Source organism: Erinaceus europaeus, chromosome 1 (assembly GCF_950295315.1).
Source record: "Erinaceus europaeus chromosome 1, mEriEur2.1, whole genome shotgun sequence".
NCBI lineage: Eukaryota > Metazoa > Chordata > Mammalia > Eulipotyphla > Erinaceidae > Erinaceus > Erinaceus europaeus.
The window spans coordinates 64,218,508-64,240,205 of record NC_080162.1 but is presented as its reverse complement, the minus strand read 5'-3'; the positions used below and the strand labels follow the sequence as shown (position 1 = coordinate 64,240,205).

The 21,698-nt window shown below is 40.0% G+C and overlaps 1 protein-coding gene across 1 annotated transcript in view; it reads left to right on the top strand.

Annotated features, from left to right (window-relative positions):
* Positions 1-21,698, top strand: part of SLX4IP (SLX4 interacting protein) — a 135,061-nt gene that overhangs the window by 90,264 nt on the left and 23,099 nt on the right. Inside the window, 2 exon segments of the mRNA XM_060186534.1 lie at positions 11,113-11,138; positions 21,061-21,149. Of these exon segments, the coding sequence (XP_060042517.1) occupies positions 11,113-11,138; positions 21,061-21,149 (115 nt within the window).

The window sequence follows — 21,698 nt, the reverse complement described above, 5'->3', positions numbered from 1 at the left end:
CTGTGAAGCGACTCCCCTGCAGGTGGGGAGCCAGGGCTCGAACTGGGATCCTTAGCCAGTCCTTGCACTTCGTGCCATGTGCACTTAACCCACTGTGCTACTGCCCGACCTCCGGAGACTGCATTTCTAAGCGGTACTATACACAAAGTTAATCTCTTTAACATTGAGTTTTTTTTTTAATTAGTTTATAAAACAGTATTGATAAAGAGACAAAAAAGAAAGAAGAACCTATGTATATCTTAAAAGATCGAAGAGGACGTGAAAAGTTAAATTTGTCAAAGAGACTTTCTGTCTCTGGGTGGTCGGGTTGTTGGGGGTTTAATTTTTATACCTTTTTAATTTTTGTCTGGCTTTTTAAAAGTACATTTAATTACTTTTAATTTGAAAAAAACATTTTTCATTTTGCATTTTTTAACTTAACTATTCTTTCTTGTTTATTCTTCTAGATTAATTTAAGAATTATTTTCGGCAACTTCCAGACTGCCTCCTCCCTTCACACACACACACACACACACACACACACACACACACACAGTAATTTCATTGTGATTTTGATTGGAATTGTCTGGGACATAATGGACACTCAGTACATGTTTGCTAAATAAATAAATATGGAAACAATTCACATCTTTATAACAGCCACTCCAACCAAGAACATGTTTTATTAAGTAATATTTTCAAGCCCTTCTTTTTATTAATGTAAGTTCTGTGGTTTCTTTAAAAATATAGATCCTATACACTCATACAGTTCATGATTTGTAAACATATATTTCCAGTTTCATCACCAAATAGCCAAATCCTTAACAATGAATTTTTAAAAGATTTATTTATTCATTAACAAGAGAGACAGCTTAGAGCATCATTCTGGCATTTGTAGTGTCAAAGTTCGAACTCGGGACCTCATGCTTGCCAAATCTGCAGTCTACTGACAGCAACTGTGAGTTTTTAAGACCAGGACTTAGAAGTATCAAAGGCATGATTTAATAAATATGTTAATAAGCATGCCTTGTGGAGTGAGGTTAGGGAACTGGATGTATTTAACTTAGCTCTATCTTCAAGCATATGATAGTAGCCAGCTTTACTTCAACTCTATAGAAGACAGAACTCAAGAAGAAAAAGGAAAAGAAAAACTTCAGTGTAAGTGGGAGGAATTCAGAAATTGCAGACTGGTAGTTCAAAGTTGAAACAGTCCCTAGAAACATTTTATTTACTCCCTGTATATATATTGCATTGTCAGGAAAGTCACTACATAATTTTTCTATGCAAAAATATAAAATATATCATGACTTCCCTTACAATTCAATGTGTGTGTTTGTGTGCGTGTATGTGTTTGCTCGTGTGTGTCATGCACATCAATATTTTTGGTGTGGGAGTAAAACTGAGACCTCACAAATGCTGTTTTACTAATTCTAGGCCATTCTTTTGTTCAGAGAGACAGAGAGAGACACAATACCTGTGCCATGGCACGTGTCTTGGTGCTAAAGGTCCATTCTGAGGCGCATACATGGCAAGGTAGTGCCTGGCACAGTGAGCTATCTGTCTTGGATTCACAATGTATTTTTAAAACTTGTATTCATTCTGGGCTGGGTGGTGGTGCACCTGATTGACCTCTCATGTTACAGTGCACAAGGAAGGACCAGAGTTTGAGCCCCCAGCCCCCACCTGCAGGGAGGAAGCTTCAAGAACAGTGTCTCTCTTTCTCTCTCCTTCTCTATCTTCTCTTATCCTCTTGATTTCTGGCTGTCTCTATCCAATAAATAAAGATAATAATTTTTTTCTTCCAGGGATATTACTGGGGCTCGGTGCCTGCACTATGAATCCACTGCTCCTGGAGGCTATTTTTCCTTTTCCCCCTTTGTTGCTGTTGTTTTATTAGTGTTATTATTGTTGTTGTTATCACCATTGTTATTGTTGGATAGGACAGAGAGAAATGTAGAGTGGAGGGGAAGACAGAGAGGGGGAGAGAAAGACACCTGCAGACCTGCTTCACCGCCTGTGAAGCGACCCCCCTGCAGGTGGGGAGACAGGGACTGGAAGTGGGATCCTTATTGCCGGTCCTTGCGCTTGGCGCCATGTGAACTTAACCTACTGCACTACTGCCCAGCCCCCCAATAAAAAATTTAATTGTATTCACTCATCATTTGATGCCTCTTTGAAAAATGTTAGGTTCTCATGGCAGCTAATTAGTAGAGTTAAGTAGCTGCTGTCTCTTCTAAATCAGAAGTGTGCTTTTACTGGGCAGAACCCAAACTTTTTTCTTTACCTAGCTTTGTCCTTGGGCTACTACGTTTGTGAATTCAATTCAAGTGTTAAAGGAAGAAGAGTTGTACATGGCTAGGTATGACATCTTCTCCCTTGGCAATTTGGCATTGTTTTCAAAATATGGTTAAAAATATGATTCTGGCTAACAAGGAGGAAATGCACTAGATGATTTCTCAAAGATCTTTCTTATCCTGTGATCCTCTTAAAATAGTCCACTGGTTCATGAACTCTTTATCTTATTACATATGGTTGTAGAATCGAAGCTGGAATGGACCCCCTGCCACACCACAGAGGATATGCTTCATCTGGCATTCCTTCTTTTTAGACACAAGACACTCCAAAACTGATGCAAAGGAGGCTGCTTGAACAGTTAAAAGTTCAAACAACCAGCCTCCTCATTTGGATGTTTTATTTAAAAGCTATGTTTCTTTTACGCATAATTATTTAAAGGTGGGTGAAGGGTTTTGTAGAGGACTTTGTGTTTTACAAGTGTACAATATTATATCATTCCCATCATTATACACAATCTGATAGAGTTATGATTGTGGGAACCATTGTTTAAATATCATTTCATTTGTGCATGTGCATTATCCAAACATGGTTTTCATATTTAATGTTAAAGGCATATTTTTATAAACAAAAATTGGGTCATGGTATGTTAGAGAAAGGGATAAATCTCAATTTGTTTTATTTAAATTTTTGTCTGCCCTGAGAAGCTTTCTCATTTAGTGTTAATAGTATTTGGTGGACCTTTTAGATAATAGTATTAGTAGTACATATGGACAGTAATGTTGCATACAATGCCAGTGAGGTGACAGGTAGAAAAAACACTGGTCAGTAAATTTGCCCTCAAGTCAATAGTTTATTCTTTTCTTTTTTTTTTTTTTAAGTGGAACTAACCAATTTGCCCCATTTGTTTTGGCATCACAGAGACATAGCTTCTTTGTGACTCACAGTCTCAGTGCTGCCCTTATTTAAAAACATGGAATGTTATCTCAAGGGAATTTTATTGGAGTTTCTAAATGTCTTGGGGTAATAAGTGAAATTTTTAGCCTAGAACTAAATATTCCACTTACCCACCCAAATTAGTTTTCCCAACTGTGGTCTTAGACTAAGATCTTATGTGTGTATTATAGCAAAAACCTCTTGAATTTTAGTTCCCACAAAGAAACCCTTTATACAACCCAAACTTTAACCAGCAATGGTGAAAGTCATACTTGGGCCCCTAACTTGTTTTAAAATGCCCCACTGAAGCTTTTTCAGTAACCATGTCTCATATTTTGCCTGCCTCTATGTTCTAAGTGACAGTATCAGACCTATATGTGTGGCATAGGTGCCATCTGATAAAGACAGGTATAACTTTCAGATGGACAGTTTCAGAAATAATTAATGAGTTATATATCTTCTTTATTTTTTCCTGAAAGAAATACCTTTAAAGCACCTATATTCACAATCTTTTAAAAATTTTTATATTTCCCTGGTCTAGTCTAGTACCCAAGACACTGTCAGTACTCATTAGATATCACCACCCTTTTTTCTCACCCCAAGTCTTCAGATGGGGAATGGAACTGACTCAGGCCTCAGACTACAAACAGTCTCATGTCTGAACTGGCACACAGTGCAGAGCTACTTCTAGGTCAGCACAGCATAATCTGATTGCCAGTAAGTGCTCCTTTGTAAATATGATGCCAGTATCTTACCTGGTTAGGTAAGTAGGCCTTTGCTAAAAATTAAAGTTTCTATAAAGATTTGATTTCTTTGAATCTACCTTTACAGTGAAATCTTCAAGTCAAATGTGGTCCAGACTTTGAATTATAATTATATTTTAGTTTGAAACTACAATTTCTTGTCAAACACTTAAGTAGTGAAATAAGTCATCAAAATGAATAAATAGGTGTCATTAGAAAGGCCTAAAAAAGACACCATAAAGTACCTAATCAAATAGTTTCTACTTAGATTTCCTTACCTACCTATTACACTTCCCTCAGTCACTGCAAAGCTAACCTTGTCAGACAAAGTAAGTAGTATAAAAGCTGAATAAGGGCAAGAAACTAGCATACTTTAATGATGACTCTTTAGTCACTACCAGGTCACCTCATCACCTGGGGCCTTAGTCAGTGAGTCCTGGGTTTCCCACACAGACATGATGGGCCTAGATCTCTAACAGATCTCTCTCGCTACTGTCATTGATTATCTCCATCAGGAACAACAGGACCCCTTTGTGAGCCCCTATAGAACCTTGCCCTTAATGTGGATCAACAATGGTAGGGATTGTTCCATTCTCCAAAGGGAGGTTGGATAACATATTCTACCTACCACCCAAGGAAGATGGGTCCTGAAATTAGTACAACCTGGAATGTTCCTAGCCATGACCACAGAATGTGAGGTCAAACCTACAGGGATGCAGAGGTTACATAGGCTCCTGTGCTGAATATGGGGCCCAGCTCAAATCAATGGGGTTTACAGTCAACAATATTTATATACTTTTCCCATATTTGGGAGCTACTCTCTTCCCTGATCCAGCTTTCTGGTCCTTTTCCCAGCCATGATATCATCTTCCTAGACAATAACTTGGGTCCACTGCATATTAAATATCAGGCTCAGGCAAAAACTAGTAAAGTCATGGCCCCTTGCAATATACCTAAAATAGACCTACTAGCTATTTCCAAAATGGAGACCCCAAATCTTCATATGCAATATTCTTTCCTTTAGGTTCCTGATTAGTCAACAATTTGTTCTGCTTTATGTCTTAACTCTTTTCAGCCACCAGGTTCCAGATGCTACCATGATGCCAACCTGACTTCCCTGGACAGACAACCCCACCAAGGTGTCCTGGAGCCCCACCTCCCTAAACCCTTGTCCCACTAAGGAAAGAGAGACTAGGAGTATGGATCAACCTGCCAATCCCCATGTTCAGTGGGAAAGCAATTACAGAAGCCAGACCTTCTACCTTCTGCCCGCCCATAATGACCTTGGACCCATACTCCAGAGAAATAAAGAATAGGAACACTATCAGGGGAGGGGATGGGATATGGAGTTCTGGTGGTGGGAATTCTGTAGAGTTGTATCCCTCTCATCCTATATTCTTGTCATTATCACTTTAAAAAAATTTTTTTTATTGTCTTTATTTTTTTATTGGATAGAGACAGCCAGAAATTGAGAGGGAAGGGGTTGATAGAGAGGGAGAGACAGAAAGACACCTGCAGCCGTGCTTCACCACTTGTGAAGCTTTCCCCCTGCATGTGGGAAACAGGGACTGGAACCTGGATCCTTGCGCATTGTAACTTGTGCACTCAACCAAGTGCTTCAGCACCTGGCTCCCTGTTCTTGTCAATATTTCCATCTCATAATTTTTAAAAAAAAAAAAAGCATGCAGGGAGTCGGGCTGTAGCGCAGCGGGTTAAGCGCAGGTGGCGCAAAGCACAATGACCCGCATAAGGATCCCGGTTCGAACCCCAGCTCCCCACCTGCAGGGGAGTCGCTTCACAGGCGGTGAAGCAGGTCTGCAGGTGTCTATCTTTCTCTCCTCCTCTATGTCTTCCCCTCCTCTCTCCATTTCTCTCTGTCCTATCCACCAATGACAACAACAATAATAACTACAACAATAAAACAACAAGGGCAACAAAAGGGAATAAATAAATATTTTTTAAAAAAGCATGCAGATTAAAATTTTGTTTAGGCATCTGAGAGTTTTTGTTGTTGTTTGTTTTGTTTTGATTTTTAGTGATTTAGTAATGACTGACAAGGTTGTAATATAAGAAAGCTACAATTCCATACATACAATTCAATTCCCACCACTGGAGTTCCCTAGCCCTCCCCCCCCCCTTAGAAGTTTCCCTATTCTTTATCCCTCTGGGAATATAGACCAAAGATCTTTATGGGGTGCTGAAGGTAGAAGGTCTGGGTTCTGTAATTGTTTCTCTGATGGACATGGGTGTTGACAGGTTGATCCATACACTCAGCCTGTGCCAGGACACATTGGTGAGGTCGTCTGCCCAGGAAAAGCAGGTTGGCATCATGATATTATTTGCAGTTTGGTGGCATCTGCTCCATTTGTCCTCAGAACCAGTTTGCCAACTTAAAGTTAAGTTATAATATTCCACAATGGTTCTTCAATGTCCCTTCCTCTATAGTTTTTCTCCTATTGGCCTGGAGATCCTAACTTGGAGTTCCCAGGTTTAAATCAGATTTTTTGAAGAGAGTTGGCCAGGTATCATCTTTAAGCCACCATCTTAACTCTGTCCCCCTCTGAGGATTTTTTTAAATATACATTTCAAATTCCAAATTAAGAGAGATTCTATAAGAAAACTAACATGATCTCTCTCCCTTTTTTATTTTATTTTATTGGATAGAACAGAGAGCTACTGAGAGAAATGGGAGAGATAGAGAGAGACACCTGCAGACCTGCTTCACCACTCATGGAACATCCTCCCTTCATGTAGGGACTAGAGGCTTGAACCTGGATCCTTGCACCTGCTAATGTGTGTGCTTAACAAGGTGTACTACCTCCCTGACACCCCACATGATCTCTTTAAAATTTCATTGCTATGAGGGAGAAAAGGAGATATGACTGTTATAGATTATAGGAGATAAAAGAGACATAACAAGATATAATTCATGATGTTAAATGGGAATATTATGCTTAACTGCAATCATAATACCTTGACATGTAGAAAATATCTTTATTGCATGTGATTTAGGAGTAAAGTATCATGACATTTGATTCAATTTAAAGTAAATATCAAATGCATATACACGTATAGTATGCTGAAATATTAACACTATGAGTCTGGATGGTGAGTCTACAGGTGCCTTTGGCTATCTTTTTTGTATTCTGGATGTATTAATGAACATGAATAAACACCCATCCCCTTGAAATATTTTACTCATTGGAGCATGGTAAGTTCTCCTCAGCTAGGCAGATAGTGCCAGAAGCTGCATACCAGATTTGCTTGCCTGGCTTACCAGAGGCCTTGGGCCCCCAGAACTGCCATATGCCGGAGCTGAGCAGTTTCTTTTTTCTCTTTCTCTCTCATGAAAACAAACAAATCTTAAATACACACGAAAAAGTTCTCCTCCCTTAACTTTAATCTCTTCCTATGTGTGCAAACATTCTCAGATTTAGGAAAACCACAACAACTAACAAGGAACTAGGCATACTTAACTGCAATTTGCAAGTGCTTCATAATCTTGGAATATCATTGTAAGGTTGTTTTTAAATTAAAAAGTGGTCATTTTATGATTTCCATTTTCCTTCCTTAGTCCTATCCCAGTCTCCTACTGCTGCTGGTTCTGTGAATTAAAAACACCAATACAACAAGTTGGAAACTGATTTCTTGAGAAAGAAAAGCAACCTTTTTTACCCTAAATGCTTCACTCTATTGATATTTTTTTACTTTAGAGAATAGTGGAACTTTGCTTTAGCCCAAGATTTTTGCAAAACCCAAGTGGCCTGTTCAACTCTATGAAGTCCATTTCATTGAAGAATAAAAGACAAATTATAGTTTTCATCACAACCTATTATCTGTGGATAAATGAGCTACATCTCCCTCATTTCATTTCAGCATATCTCAGAAGGAGTAACTTTTTTCCTCTGTTTGTATAGAACGAGATTAGTTTGCTGAAAGAACTGACACAAGTACCTTTTGTGTTTTAAACTCACTTCAAGATTCTCTTTATAAAATTTTCCCTATGACCTAGCAGGTCCAAAGCTTTTTTTTGTATGTTAAACTTACCATTACTCTTATTTAGAGGTCCCATTCAAAAGGGTTTTCCATTGAAACCACATCAAGAACCCAGTTTAGGATTGATTCACTTAAACATGGCCCTGTCCTGGATAAGGGTAGGAGAGAGAGCTTTTAGTGAACTTACTTTTCCTTCTAATTTCAGTCATTAATCACTTAGTTAGAATTTGACTTACACTGCTTTATTTTTCTATAGGGGAAGGTGTCATATTGAGGCTATTGTTTAGCTGACCAAGTAGTATTTATTTGTCACTGTAGTGGTATCTCCAGATAACAGGCTTCCTGAACTTAGAACTATAGCTTTCATAGTCAGCGTCCGATTTAGCTCCTTCCTAATAATAACACTTCAGTGCTGGAGATTTTGTACAGAGAAAATATTTTTGAAAATTTGAACCAGCCAACTGAATCTTACTCACCTAAAATTGTAAATGTTAAGCACAATCCACCAGCAAAAACAGAATAATTTAGATATTTTGTTTTGTTGTTTGTAGTCTTTCGTCTTACATTATAAATTTTATTCACTTTAAATTTTTTCTGTGTGTGTTTTGAGCCCCAGATTATTAAGGACTCTTATAACTCCCTTAGCTGACAGTAGGATAAATAGTTATAAAATCATTTCCACTCTCTCAGTGATGTAAGGAATTATTTGTTTTAAAGAACTCAGAATAATGCCAATGGTATACACATGTTTTGTACTATTTAAAGCAGAAGAAAAGTTCCATTACTAAAGTACAGTACACTTAAATGTGCAGTGAAAAAAAAGACATTTCATCTCAGTATACTTGGAGATTATTCTATTTATTTATTTTAATTTTTTATTTATAAAAAGGAAACATTGACAAAACCATAGTATAAGAGGGGTACAACTTCACACAGTTCCCACCACCAGACCTCCGTATCCCATCCCCTCCCCTGATAGCATTCCTATTCTTTAACCCTCTGGGAGTATGGACCCAAGGTCACTGTGGGATGCAGAGGTGGAAGGTCTGGCTTCTGTAATTGCTTCTCCGCTGAACATGGGCACTGGGATGATCCATACTCTTAGTCTCTCTTTCCTTAGTGGGACAGGGGTTTGGGGAGGTGGGGCTCCAGGACACCTTGGTGGGGTTGTCTGTCCAGGGAAGTCAGGTTGGCATCATGGTAGCATCTGGAACCTGGTGGCTGAAAAAGAGTTAAGACATAAAGCAGAACAAATTGTTAACTAATCAGGAACCTAAAGGAAAGAATATTGCATATGAAGATTTGGGGTCTTCATTTTGGAAATAGCTAGTAGGTCTATTTTAGGTATATTGCAAGGGGCCATGACTTTACTAGTTTTTGCCTGAGCCTGATATCTAATATGCAGTGGACCCAAGTTATTGTCTAGGGAGATGATATCATGGCTGGGAAAAGGACCAGAAAGCTGGATCAGGGAAGAGAGTAGCTCCCTAATATGGGAAGGGGGTATAAAAATTGTTGGCTGTAAACCCCATCGATTTGATATGATATGGGGCCCATAATTAGCTTAGGAGCCTATGTTACCTCTGCATCCCTGTAGATCTGAGCTCACATTCTGTGGTCATGAGTAGGAACATTCTATGCTGCCCTAGTATCGACCCATCTTCCTCAGGTGTAGCATAGAGTATGTTGTCCATCCTCCCTTTAGAGGATGGAACATTCTCTACCGTTGTTGATCCAAGTTGAGGGCAAGGTCCTATGGGGACCCACAAAAGGGTCTATCTTGTTGTTCCTGATAGAAATGACTGGTAACAATGCAGAGAGGGATTTATTCGAGTTCTAGGCCCATCAAGTTTGTACTAAAAGGTCAATTAGCAGAACAAGCTAATACTATAACAGATTATTCTATTAAGAATGTCACTGTTCAGATCACCAGATCAGAGCTGTGAGGTTTACAGTTAATGGTATTTATATACTTTTCTCATATTTGGGAGCTACTCTCTGCCCTGATCCAGCTTTCTTATCTTATGTCTAATTCTGACACCATCTCCCCAGATAATACCTTTAGCCCACCTGCATGTTAGCTGTCTGGCTCTGGCAAAAATTAGTAAAGTCATGGGCCCCTTGGAATAAATCTACAGTAGACTTCCTAGCTTTTTCTAAAATGGAGACCCCAAGTCTCATCTACTCAATTGTTACCTTTTGGTTCTTGATTTTTAAACAATCTATTCTGCTTTATATCTTAATGCTTCTTAGCTACCAAATTGCAGATGCTACCATGGTGCCAACCTGACTTCCCTGGGCAGATGACTTCACCACTGTGTCCTGGAACCCCACCTCTCCAGAGGCCTGTCCCACTAGGGAAAGATAGAAACAGGCTGGGAGTATGGATTAACCTGTCTACACCCATGTCTAGTGGAGAAGCAATTACAGAAGCCAGACCTCTCACTGTTTGCACCTATAATGATCCTGAGTTCATACTTCCAGAGGGATAAAGAATAGGAAAGCTTGTGGTCTGGGAAGTAGTGCAGTAATAGGGCTTTGGACTCTCAAGCATGAGGTCCCGAGTTTGATCCCCGGCAGCACATGTGCCAGAGTGATATCTAGTTCTTTCTCTCCTCCTATCTTTCTCATAAATAAATAAAATCTTTAAAAAAAAAATAGGAAAGCTTTGGGGCCAGGCAGTAGCACACCAGGTTAAGCACATGTGGTGCAAAGTGCAAGGACCAGCTCAAAGATCCAGTTCGAGCCCCCAGCTCCTCACCGGCAAGGGGGTGAGGTCACTTCGCAAGCAGTGAAGCAGATCTGCAGGTGTCTATCTTTCTCTCCCTCTCTCAGTTTCCCTCTGTCCTATCCAACAACAACAATGGAAAAGAGATGGCGTACAGGAGTAGTGGATTCAGAGTGCAAGCATCAAGCCCCAGCCATAATTCTGGAAGCAAAAAAAAGAATAGGAAAACTTCCAGTGATGAGATGTGGAACTCTGGTGGTGGGAATTGTGTGAAATTGTACCCCTCTTATCCTATGGACTTGGTCATAATTAAAACAATAAAAAAATGTCACTGTTATTTCAAAATCTCTCTGACTAAAACTATTATGCTGTCAGAGCTGTAGATAATGGACACAGAGCATTAAGTCTGGCTAGTGATGTTCTGGATCTTTCTACAAGTTGTCAGAAAGCTACTGAAAATTTAAGTGGAAACATTTGTGCTCTCTCTATATAAATTATTTAAAAACAGTCATGACTCGAAAGTCTGATTGTCTTAGAGACTACCTTTTTTTTCATTTATTTATAAAAAGGAAACATTGACAAAACCATAGGATAAGAGGGGTACAACTCTACACAATTCCCACCACCAGAACTCTGTCCCATCCCCTCTCCTGATAGCTTTCCTATTCTTTAACCCTCTGGGAGTATGGACCCAGTGTCACTGTGGGATGCAGAAGGTGGAAGGTCTGGCTTCTGTAATTGCTTCCTCACTGAACATGGGTGTTGACAGGTTGATTCATACTCCCAGCCTGCCTCTCTCTTTCCCTAGTGATACAGGGCTCTGGGGAATCAGAGCTCTAGGACACATTGGTGGGGTTGTCTGTCCAGGGAATTCTGGTTGGCATTATGCTAGCATCTGGAACCTGGTGGCTGAAAAGAGAGTTAACATACAAAGCCAAACAAATTGTTGAACAACCATCAACCTAAAGGCTGGAATAGTGCAGATGAAGAGTTGGTGTGTCCTCCATTTTGTAGATAGCTAGTAGGCATATTTTAGTTATATTCCAAATGGCCTGTGGCTATACTAGCTTCCCCCCCCCCCCCCCGAGCCTGAAATCTGATATGCAGGTGGATCCAAGTTATTGTCTAGGGAGATGATGTCATGGCTGGAAAAAGGACCAGAAAGCTGGATCAGGGAAGAGAGTAGTTCCCTAATATGGGAAAAGGGTATAAATATTGTTGACTGTAAACCCCATTGATTTGATGTGATCTGGGGCTTATATTCAGTTTAGGAGCCTATGTGACCTCTGTATCCCTGTAGATCTGAGCTCACATTCTGTGGTCATGAGTAGGAACGTTCCAAGCTGCCCCAATATCAGGACCCATCTTCCTCAGGTGTAGCATAGAGTATGTTGTCCAGCCTTGAAGACCACCTCTTACAATTCCTGGCCTCTCTGATTCTGAGGGTTAACATTTCTTGTAGTTGTAGTAGCACCTAGGGACTCTCTCGTGAGCCTCTTACTTCTGATTCTTCCACTAAGTACTATGTTAATAATCTGTGTTTCTGTGTTTACTTGATCATTTATCAAAGTCAAGACCATAGCGTGGAGGGAGAATTATACTGGTACCTCTGTGAATCAGCTGATTCTCCCCGCCCCCCCCCCCCCATACCAAATCACTGCTCAGCTCTCACTTATGATGTTACAGGGGACAGGAACCTAAAGCATTAAAATCTTTCTGTATCACCATTATGCTATCTCCTCCATCCCTCAGCTGAAATTCCTTGCCACCTTTTAAGATGGGTGATAATTTCTTCATTTTTGACAGATACCATGTACTCCTTTGTATCAGATTTCTTTCATTTAAAATGTTTATAAGTTTTATTGCTGGTGTGACTTGTAGTTATAGCTCATTTGCTTTTAAAAGACATGAGAGTATTTTACTATGACTGTTATGACCCCCCCCCATTTCTTTCTCCCGTTTTATTTTTTGTTTTATGGTGTCAAGGTCTTTCATGTGTGTGTGCGATTCTATCACTCTTGGGTCAACATTTTAGTTCATTTTATTTCAGACAGAGAGGAAGGGGTGGGAGGGAGGGGAGAGAGAGAGAGAGAGAGAGAAGAGGCCAGACCCCACCATTCAGTAAGATTCCCCTAGTGCAGTGGTGCTTCCAAAGTGCTGGAGCTTGAACCTGGGACCTTATAAATAGTAAAGTGCATAAAAAAAATTACACTATTTTTAGATATTTGCATTGGTTCCATTTGGGAATATTATGAAATGATAAGTTATAAACACTATCTTCATGCTTAAGTTCAATTTCAAATGCTAATGTGTTTTGAAAATGACTGTACTAATATGTACTTCTTCCAGGAATGTATAAGAATCCAAGTTGCTCCAAATTCTTGCCAGCATTTGGTGCTCTTGATTCTTTCCATTTAAGCCATTCTCTGAATTGGATAGTTTTCTCTTGGGGAATAGAGGACCTTATGTTATACTTCTTTCCATTTCAGTTTTTTCTGTGTAAAAACTTTACTTGAGGGAGTTGGGTGGTAGCACAGCAGGTTAAGCACATGTGGCGCGAAGCGCAAGGACTAGGGTAAGGATCCCGGTTGGAGCCCCCAGCTCCCCACCTGCAAGGGAGTCGCTTCATACGCAGTGAAGCAGGTCTGCAGGTGTCTGTCTTTCTCTCCCCCTCTGTCTTCCTCTCCTCTCTCCATTTCTCTCTGTCCTATCTAACAACGAGAACATCAAAACAACAACAATAATAACTATAACAAGGGGCAACAAAAGGGAAAATAAATAAATAAAAATTAAAAAATTACTTGAATTGGAATGACTTACTTACAGGCAAGTTATGCCCACCTGTAAATAGGTGGGTAATTCTTTTGGTAAGTTTATCAGAGCCCTAGGCCCAAACATTAACCTGAAGTGAAAGAAAGACACACATAATGCTGTGAGCAGTTGTGTCCAGGGGGACTGCATTTGGAAAGTTCCCTGCAGACAGGGGATCCCAGGTTGTAGCACCCAACCAAGGTTTAGACCCCTTTTATTGGTGCTTACTACACTTAATCAGAAAAAGCAGACGTTCAAAGCAAGTTTGCCAAGTATAAACAATTCCAGGATATATATGTTTTATATGACTTTTATGGGGTATGTTGTAAGTGACATGCACACGTTATTTTGTATGTGACTCCCACTCCATCAGAACTTAACTCTATAAATACTATGTTATCAATCCTACCTACTTACTATCTACCCAAGCCATCAAAACCCCTTGCTTAGTGAGGCATGGTTATTTCCGTTAGAGGTCATATTTTTGCCTTTGGAGGTTGGGGGGCTTTTACCCCAGATCTTCCTTTCTATGACAAGCAAGATGCACTGCCTTGCATCAGTCCATAAGAACTAGGATGGAGTTTAAATCTCATAAACTTCATAACTTGGAGGTACAGTCGCATGTTCAAAGCCATTCTGTGTACAAAATGATATGTATATACTTTATTTATCTTTACATGTTATTAATAGTTTGTTACAAGATTACAATTCATAATTCTACACCACACCCCCACCAAAGTCCTTTGCCCCCACCTTCTCACTTCCCAAAGATAATCACCATAGTTCTCATAAGTATTATTAACAGTTTGCTTGCTTATGTTTTGTTTGGATTTTTTTTTTTGGCAAGTTCATGTAAATTAGAGCTAGATTCCACATAGTAGTGAAATCATCTGTTAATTGTCTTTCATCTCTTTACTTAGTTTGCTAAGCATATTCACCTTCAGTTTCATCCATTTTGTCCAAAAGGACACAATATCTTTTTTTGATTGAAAAATAGTATTCCATGTAATATATATCACATAAGTTCTTTATCCAGTCATCTGATTATGGGCATTTAGGCTGCTTACACGCTTTGGCTATTATGAATAATGCAACTATGAACATAGGGATACATATGTCCCTTCTGATTAGTGCTTGAGTGTCCACTGGATAAATGCCAAAGAGTGGTATTACTAGGTTATAAAGTCATTCTGTTTTTATTTGTTTAAGGATTGCCCATACAATCTTTTTTCTTATAATGAGAGAGAATCAGAGCATCACTCTAGCAAATGTTATGTTGAAGCTTGAACTGAGAACCTTATGCTCAAGTATCCAATACTTTATTCACTACACTAACTCCTGGGCCACTATCTGTACTTTCTTATTTTTTGCTACTTGCATACATTACTCTCTCTCTCTTCAATTTATTGGGGAATTAATAATTTACAGTATGGTTGTTGACATATGGACACATCAGAAACCTATGACCCTTTGTACTCCCTCCCAACCCCTATATTCTGAGGCTTTGCTTTGGTGCAGTTATGCCCAAAGTCCACTTCAGGATTCATTTTGTGTTTTCCTTTTCTGGTTTGTTTAAGTTCCACTTATAAATGAGATAATCTAGTATATTTACTTATCTTTTTGACTTATCTCACTTAACATAATACCTTGAAGTTCCATCTAGGATGGGATAAAGATGATTTGATAGCTGAGATCCATTGTGTATATATACCACAACTTTCTTAGCTACTCATCTGTTGTTGGACATCTGGTTGTTTTCAGGACTGAGTTATTACAGATTGTGCTGCTTATAAACATATATATATATATATGAATATCCTCAAATGGGTGAATTTGTTTCCTTTGGATATATCCCTAAGAAAGGAATTGTCCATTTGTAGAGTAGGCCCATTTCTAGTTTTCTGAGAAGTCTCTAGATGGTTTTCTACAGGAGTTAGACTAATTTGCATTACCACCAGTAGTGTACAAGGGTTCATTTTTCTCCACATCCTTTCCAACATTTCTTGTAACTGTCCGTTCTCACAGGTATAAAGTGGTATCCCATTGTTTTCTTTATTTGCATTTCTCTGACAATGCCTTAGAGCATATTTTCATATGTTTTTTTGCCTTTTGGATCTCTTCTTTGGTAAAGATTCTGTCCATATCCTCTCTCTACTTTTGCATGGGGTTGTTTTTGGTTTTGTTTTTTGCTGAGTTTGGTGAGTTCTCTATTGATTTGGGGTTAGTTATTATGTTTGACAAACAAAATAGCATGCTTGACATGTGAAGATACTCTATTTTGTGGAGAGCCCCTCAGTTTTAGTCATAGTTAATTTTGTTGTGCAGTAGCTTTTCACCTTGATGTCATCTCATTGGTATATCTTTTTCTTTTGTTTTCCTGAGATTGGATCTAAATTATCAGAGATGTTTCAAAAGCTTACATCCAAAGGAATTCTGCCAATGTTTTCTTCTAGTATTTGATGGTTTCTGATACAATATCCAAACCTTTGATCCATTTGGAGTTTACTTTTGTTCATGGTGAGATGTAGTGGTCCAGTTTCATTTTTCTGCATATTCAACCCAATTATATTCTTTTTTAAATTTTTATTTATAAAAAATGAAACATTGACAAAACCATAGGATAAGAGGGGTACAACTCCACACAATTCCCACCACCAGATCTCCGTATCTCCTCCCCTCCCCTGATAGCTTTCCTGTTCTTTAACCCTCTGGGAGTATGGACCCAATGTCATTGTAGGATGCAGAAGGTGGAAGGTCTGGCTTCTGTAATTGCTTCCTCACTGAACATGAGCACTGACAGGTCGATCCATACTCCCAGCCTACCTCTCTCTTTCCCTAGTGGTGCAGGGCTCTGGGGAATCAGAGCTCTAGGACACATTGGTGGGGTTGTCTTTCCAGAAAATTCTGGTTGGCATTATGCTAGCATCTGGAACCTGGTGGCTGAAAAGAGAGTTAACATACAAAGCCAAACAAATTGTTGACCAATCATCAACCTAAAGGCTGGAATAGTGCAGATGAAGAGTTGGTGTGTCCTCCATTTTGTAGATAGCTAGTAGGCATATTTTAGTTATATTCCTATACGCCTTGTCTTGATGCTGAATGCGAGCAACTACTAAAGCAGTATGATGAGTCGGGCGACCCAGATGTGGCTGACCATCTCATTGCCTCCCTGGATGCAGCACGCCAAGCCCGCTGGCAACAACTCACGGAAAGTCTGAACTTCACCCACTCAAGTAGGAAGGCCTGGAAGCTTCTTCACAGACTGGGTGCCGGTAGCCAATCCCCTCCCGTCTCCCATCCTCCCGTATCTCCAAACTCAGTGGGCAGTCACCTAACTCAAGTTGGACGTGCTAAGATCGACCCAGTCTGGAAAAGAGAAATTTCCCATGAGTGGTCATCCCACTTCCGGTTATCTTGTCCATCTCCAAAACTCTCTCCCTTTACACTGTCTGAACTGGAAGACGCTTTGAAGAGGGTTAAACCGGGAACAGCTGCTGGCTATGATAACATCACCCCAGAACTCATTCTTAACCTGGGCCCCATGGCAAAGAAGTGGCTCGCTTCATTCCTGTCCCACATCTTGGAATCTGAGTCTTTGCCCAAAGTTTGGTGTCGTGCGAAGATTATAGCGGTTTTGAAACCAAAGAAAGACCCAACACTGGCCGCCAGCTATAGACCAATTTCTCTCCTCTCCGTGTGTTACAAACTCCTTGAGAGGCTGCTTCTGTCACGTATTTCTCATCTTACAGAGAAATTCCTATCACCCGCCCAGGCTGGTTTCCGCCCAGGAAGATCTACCTGCAAACAAGCCCTGGCCCTCTCAACTTACATTGAAAATGGATTCCAGAAGAATTTAAAGACGGGTGCTGTCTTTGTTGATCTCACAGCAGCCTATGACACGGTCTGGCACCGTGGTCTCCTGGTCAAGATCTCAAGATGCCTGCCCCCATGGGTGGCCAGCACTATATCGTTTCTTCTCCAAAACAGAAGATTCCGGGTGCATCTGGGTGACAAGTCTAGCAGATGGAGACTTGTCTCAAGTGGCCTCCCCCAGGGCTCTGTTCTGGCTCCTACACTATTTAATATTTACATCAGTGACCTCCCAGAAACTTCTTCAAGGAAGTTCATCTACGCCGATGACATCTGCTGTGCAACTCAGGCATCCAAGTTCGACATCCTCGAGGAAACACTCACGAAAGACATGTCTCTGATATCTGATTACTGTAAAAAATGGCAACTAATTCCTAGCACTGCAAAAACGGTATCATCTGTTTTCCATCTACACCATGCCTTGGCCTCGCGTGAGCTTAATGTGCAGCTTGGCGATACGAGAATCCAGCATGAAGCCCAGCCAGTCTATCTTGGCGTTACTCTCGATCGCACTCTGTCATTTCACAAACATCTCATAAAAACTGCAGCAAAGGTGGGCGCAAGGAATAACATCATTGCAAGACTGGCCAGCTCCTCATGGGGCGCGAGTGCTTCCACACTACGATCATCATCTCTGGCATTATGCTATTCCACTGCAGAATACTGTGCCCCAGTATGGTTCCATAGCCCCCATGTCCACTTGGTCGATTCCAAATTATATTCCTCCATGAGGATAATTTCTGAAACCATCCGTTCCACCCCGGTTCCATGGCTGCCAGTTCTTAGCAACATCGCCCCGCCAGATATTCGTCGGGATGCGGCATCATCTAAGTTCATTTTCCACGTCTACGCTCTACCGGACCTGCCAATATACGTGGATATCTTCGCCCACCCTGTTCAACGCTTGACGTCTTGTCACCCAATCTGGTCCCCTACACCTACACTGAACTTCTCTGTTCCAGTCTCTTGGAAACAGAGCTGGCAGTCAGCTGAGGTAAAGAACAAACACCTCATCACAGACCCCAGCAAGCATCAACCCGGCTTTGACCTAGCACGTTATGACTGGGCCCTCCTCAATCGCTATTGAACAGGCCATGGCCAGTGTGCCGCTATGTTCCATCACTGGGGAGCCAGAGACGACCCGAACTGCCCCTGCGGCTACAGACAGACTATGACCCACATAGTCAACGACTGCCACCTCTCCAGATTCAAAGGAGGTCTTGAAACTTTACATCAGGCTCAATGACTGGCTACGGAAGAAGGGCAAACGCTAAAAGAAAAAGAAGAAGTTATATTCCAAAGGGCCTGTGGCTGTACTAGTTTTTTTTTTTTTTTTTTTTCCCTGAACCTGAAATCTGATATTTAGGTGGATCCACGTTATTGTCTGGGGAGATGATGTCATGGCTGTAAAAAGGATCAGAAAGCTGGATCAGGGAAGAGAGTAGCTCCTTAATATGGGAAAGGGTTATAAATATTGTTGACTGTAAACCCCATCAATTTGATGTGGTCTGGGGCCCATATTAGCTTAGGGACCTATGTGACCTCTGCATCCCTGTAGATCTGAGCTCACATTCTGTGGTCATGAGTAGGAACATTCCAAGCTGCCCCAATATCAGGACCCATCTTCCTCAGGTGTAGCATAGAGTATGTTATCCATCCTCCCTTTGGAGGATGTAACATTCTCTACTGTTGTTGATCCAAGTTGAGGGCAAGGTCATTTGGGGGGCCCATAACGGGGTTTATTTTGTTGTTCCTGATAGAGATAACCGGTAACCCAATTATATTCTACTCAGTGCGAGCAGATTAATAATACTTGAAAAAATAAGAGAGTGGGAGTAGATAGCATAATGGTTATGCAAAGAAACTCATGCCTGAGGCTCCAAAGCCCCAGTCCCAAGTTTAGTCCCCAGCACTACCATAAACCAGAGCTGAGAAGTGCTTTGGTATCAAATAAATGAGTGAATGAGTGAATGAATGAATGAATGAATGAATGAATGAATCACAACCAGCTCGACCTACCCTGTACTTTTAAAACTCTTTATGGTTTCTCATTTCCTACCATGTAACAGTGTGAGATAGATTAATGTATGTACAGTCAGGAGGACAAGGCTAGGCCCCAAACATAAGTGGGGGCCATTGTCACATTGTAGATAATGAGGAACCATACATAGTTTTGTATAGGGTAGGTGGAGATGGTTGTGTGTTCCTTTCTTATTTTTTAAATACTATTAATTTGCTTGAACTGAGTAGAATAAATTAGAATAAGGAAGAGTAATCACTAAGGAGACAATAGTAGTCTAGGGAGAGGTAAAGGGAAAGCTATTACCAAAGCACCAACTCATTAACCTTTGATATAACTTTCATCTAGTCAGTTGTTAACTGTGTTGAAATTGTGCATCTGCATAATTCACACCTTGGTGCTTGGGTTCAGAATGCAGCAGATTAATCTATATTATGTTTTATTTTGGTCAGTGCTTTTATGTTGCCATTTATTATAAAAATGGGAAACATAGGTTAAAAAAAAGCTTCATATAACTGATTCTTAATATTTGTCTTTGAAAACCTGGTCGCATCTAAGTGGTATGATTTCTTTTTTCAAACAAATGGAATTATTTCTGTGTGACATAAGATTTAGAGTGTTGTAAAAGTGCTCAAGCAGTACAACCCAGTTCAAAGAAGGGGCGAGGAAAAGATCTTCCCTGTATACCTAGAAAACAAACAGTATTAGCTGAACATCTCTCTAGGTATCACTATAGAGACAGATAGAGTGAATGAATTAATGGACAAAGGTGAGAGAAAAGATACAGATGGCATTTGCCATCATTTACCTCTCTCTACATGTTGAAGGGTACAGTTCTGTGTTTCTTTCAGTATTCCCCATCTGAATATCAGTGGTTTTTGCTTTTTAAAAGTTGTAATATGGGTTGGGGAGGTAGCATAATGGATAAGCGAAAGCCTTTTATAACTGAGGGTACCAGAGGTCCTGGGTTCAATCATTAGCACCACCCATAAACCAGACTTGAGCAGTGCTCTTTTATGAAAGAAAAAAAGAAAGAGAGAGAGACAGGAAGAAAGAAAGAGAGAAAGAAAGAAAGAAAGAAAGAAAGAAAGAAAGAAAGAAAGAAAGAGAGGGAGGGAGGGAGGGAGGGAGGAAGAAAAGGAAGGAAGGAACAAATGAACGATAGAAAAAAGTTGTAATAAAAGTTGTTCATCTTTACTCTTGTATGTTTAACCATTCCCTGAACGGTATGATCTCTAACTCCCAGTTAATAAAACTGGTATAGCAGATTGAGACTTTTTGTGACTTACTTTGGGACCTCTGTAAGACTAGTTAACCGAGAATGTAAGAATGCTGACAAGTCACATTTTCAGATTTTATCTAGCATTCTTATTTTTCTATGTTAATCTGGATAATTTAGTAGAAAACATTGGTCCTATTTTTCCCATCTAAGTTCTGAATTGAAAACTGCAAACTGACACAAATGGAAGGCTTGCAAAGGCCCTGCCTGGGGGTTTCATGGATCTAATGGGCCAGGGGCTCAGGTGGACCAATTTGTTGCCTCCAGGGCTTTCCCCCAGAGCTTTGTGTTTGCCCTGCCCTATTAATGGCAGACACTGAAAAGAAAGGAGAGGAGAAGTGATCTCACAGATAAACATTGCTTTAACTTAAAAACATAGTTTACTTGGTTTTCTTCATTTCTGCAGAACTCCGTATATTCCCTGACAGACTGGTGGTCTGTGTAAATCAGCTTGCGTTCAGTCATGATCTTTTGGCAAGTCAGAATGAAGAACTGGTATGTAAAAAAAAAAAAAATTACAAGTAATAATCGGCTTAAATGATGAGATATAGTAAAAAAAAAAAAAAGGAAAACATAAACAAGTGTGTTCTATTATCATTCATTTTTTGAGTTCTCAGTGCATATTTTAATGGACTGAAATTATCCTATTAGTACTGCATGGTAGTATTAATTCACATGTTGTTTTTCTGAAAACCACTTGGAATGCTAGTTTGATCAGGTCTGTCTTTCCACATCGTTTTTAAATGAGAAAAATGGTAGCATCTAAATGAAATATAACAGTCTTTAAATGAAATGCAGCAAAATGCACATGCTTTCCACTGAAAGCTTTCATTGGGGTCAGTGGCTTTGAGTTTTATTCCATGGTGAATCACTGACATTTTCATGAGAACCAATACTTTTCCCCAGTGTGTTTTTTCTTAGCTGATAGGATTCATTTTTTCTTCTTTTCTCATGCTGAGCCTTAACTCAGCTCCAATAGACTCTATTTATGTTATATTAGACTTACCTATAAGGCAAACAGATACAGAAAAAAAACTCACTAAT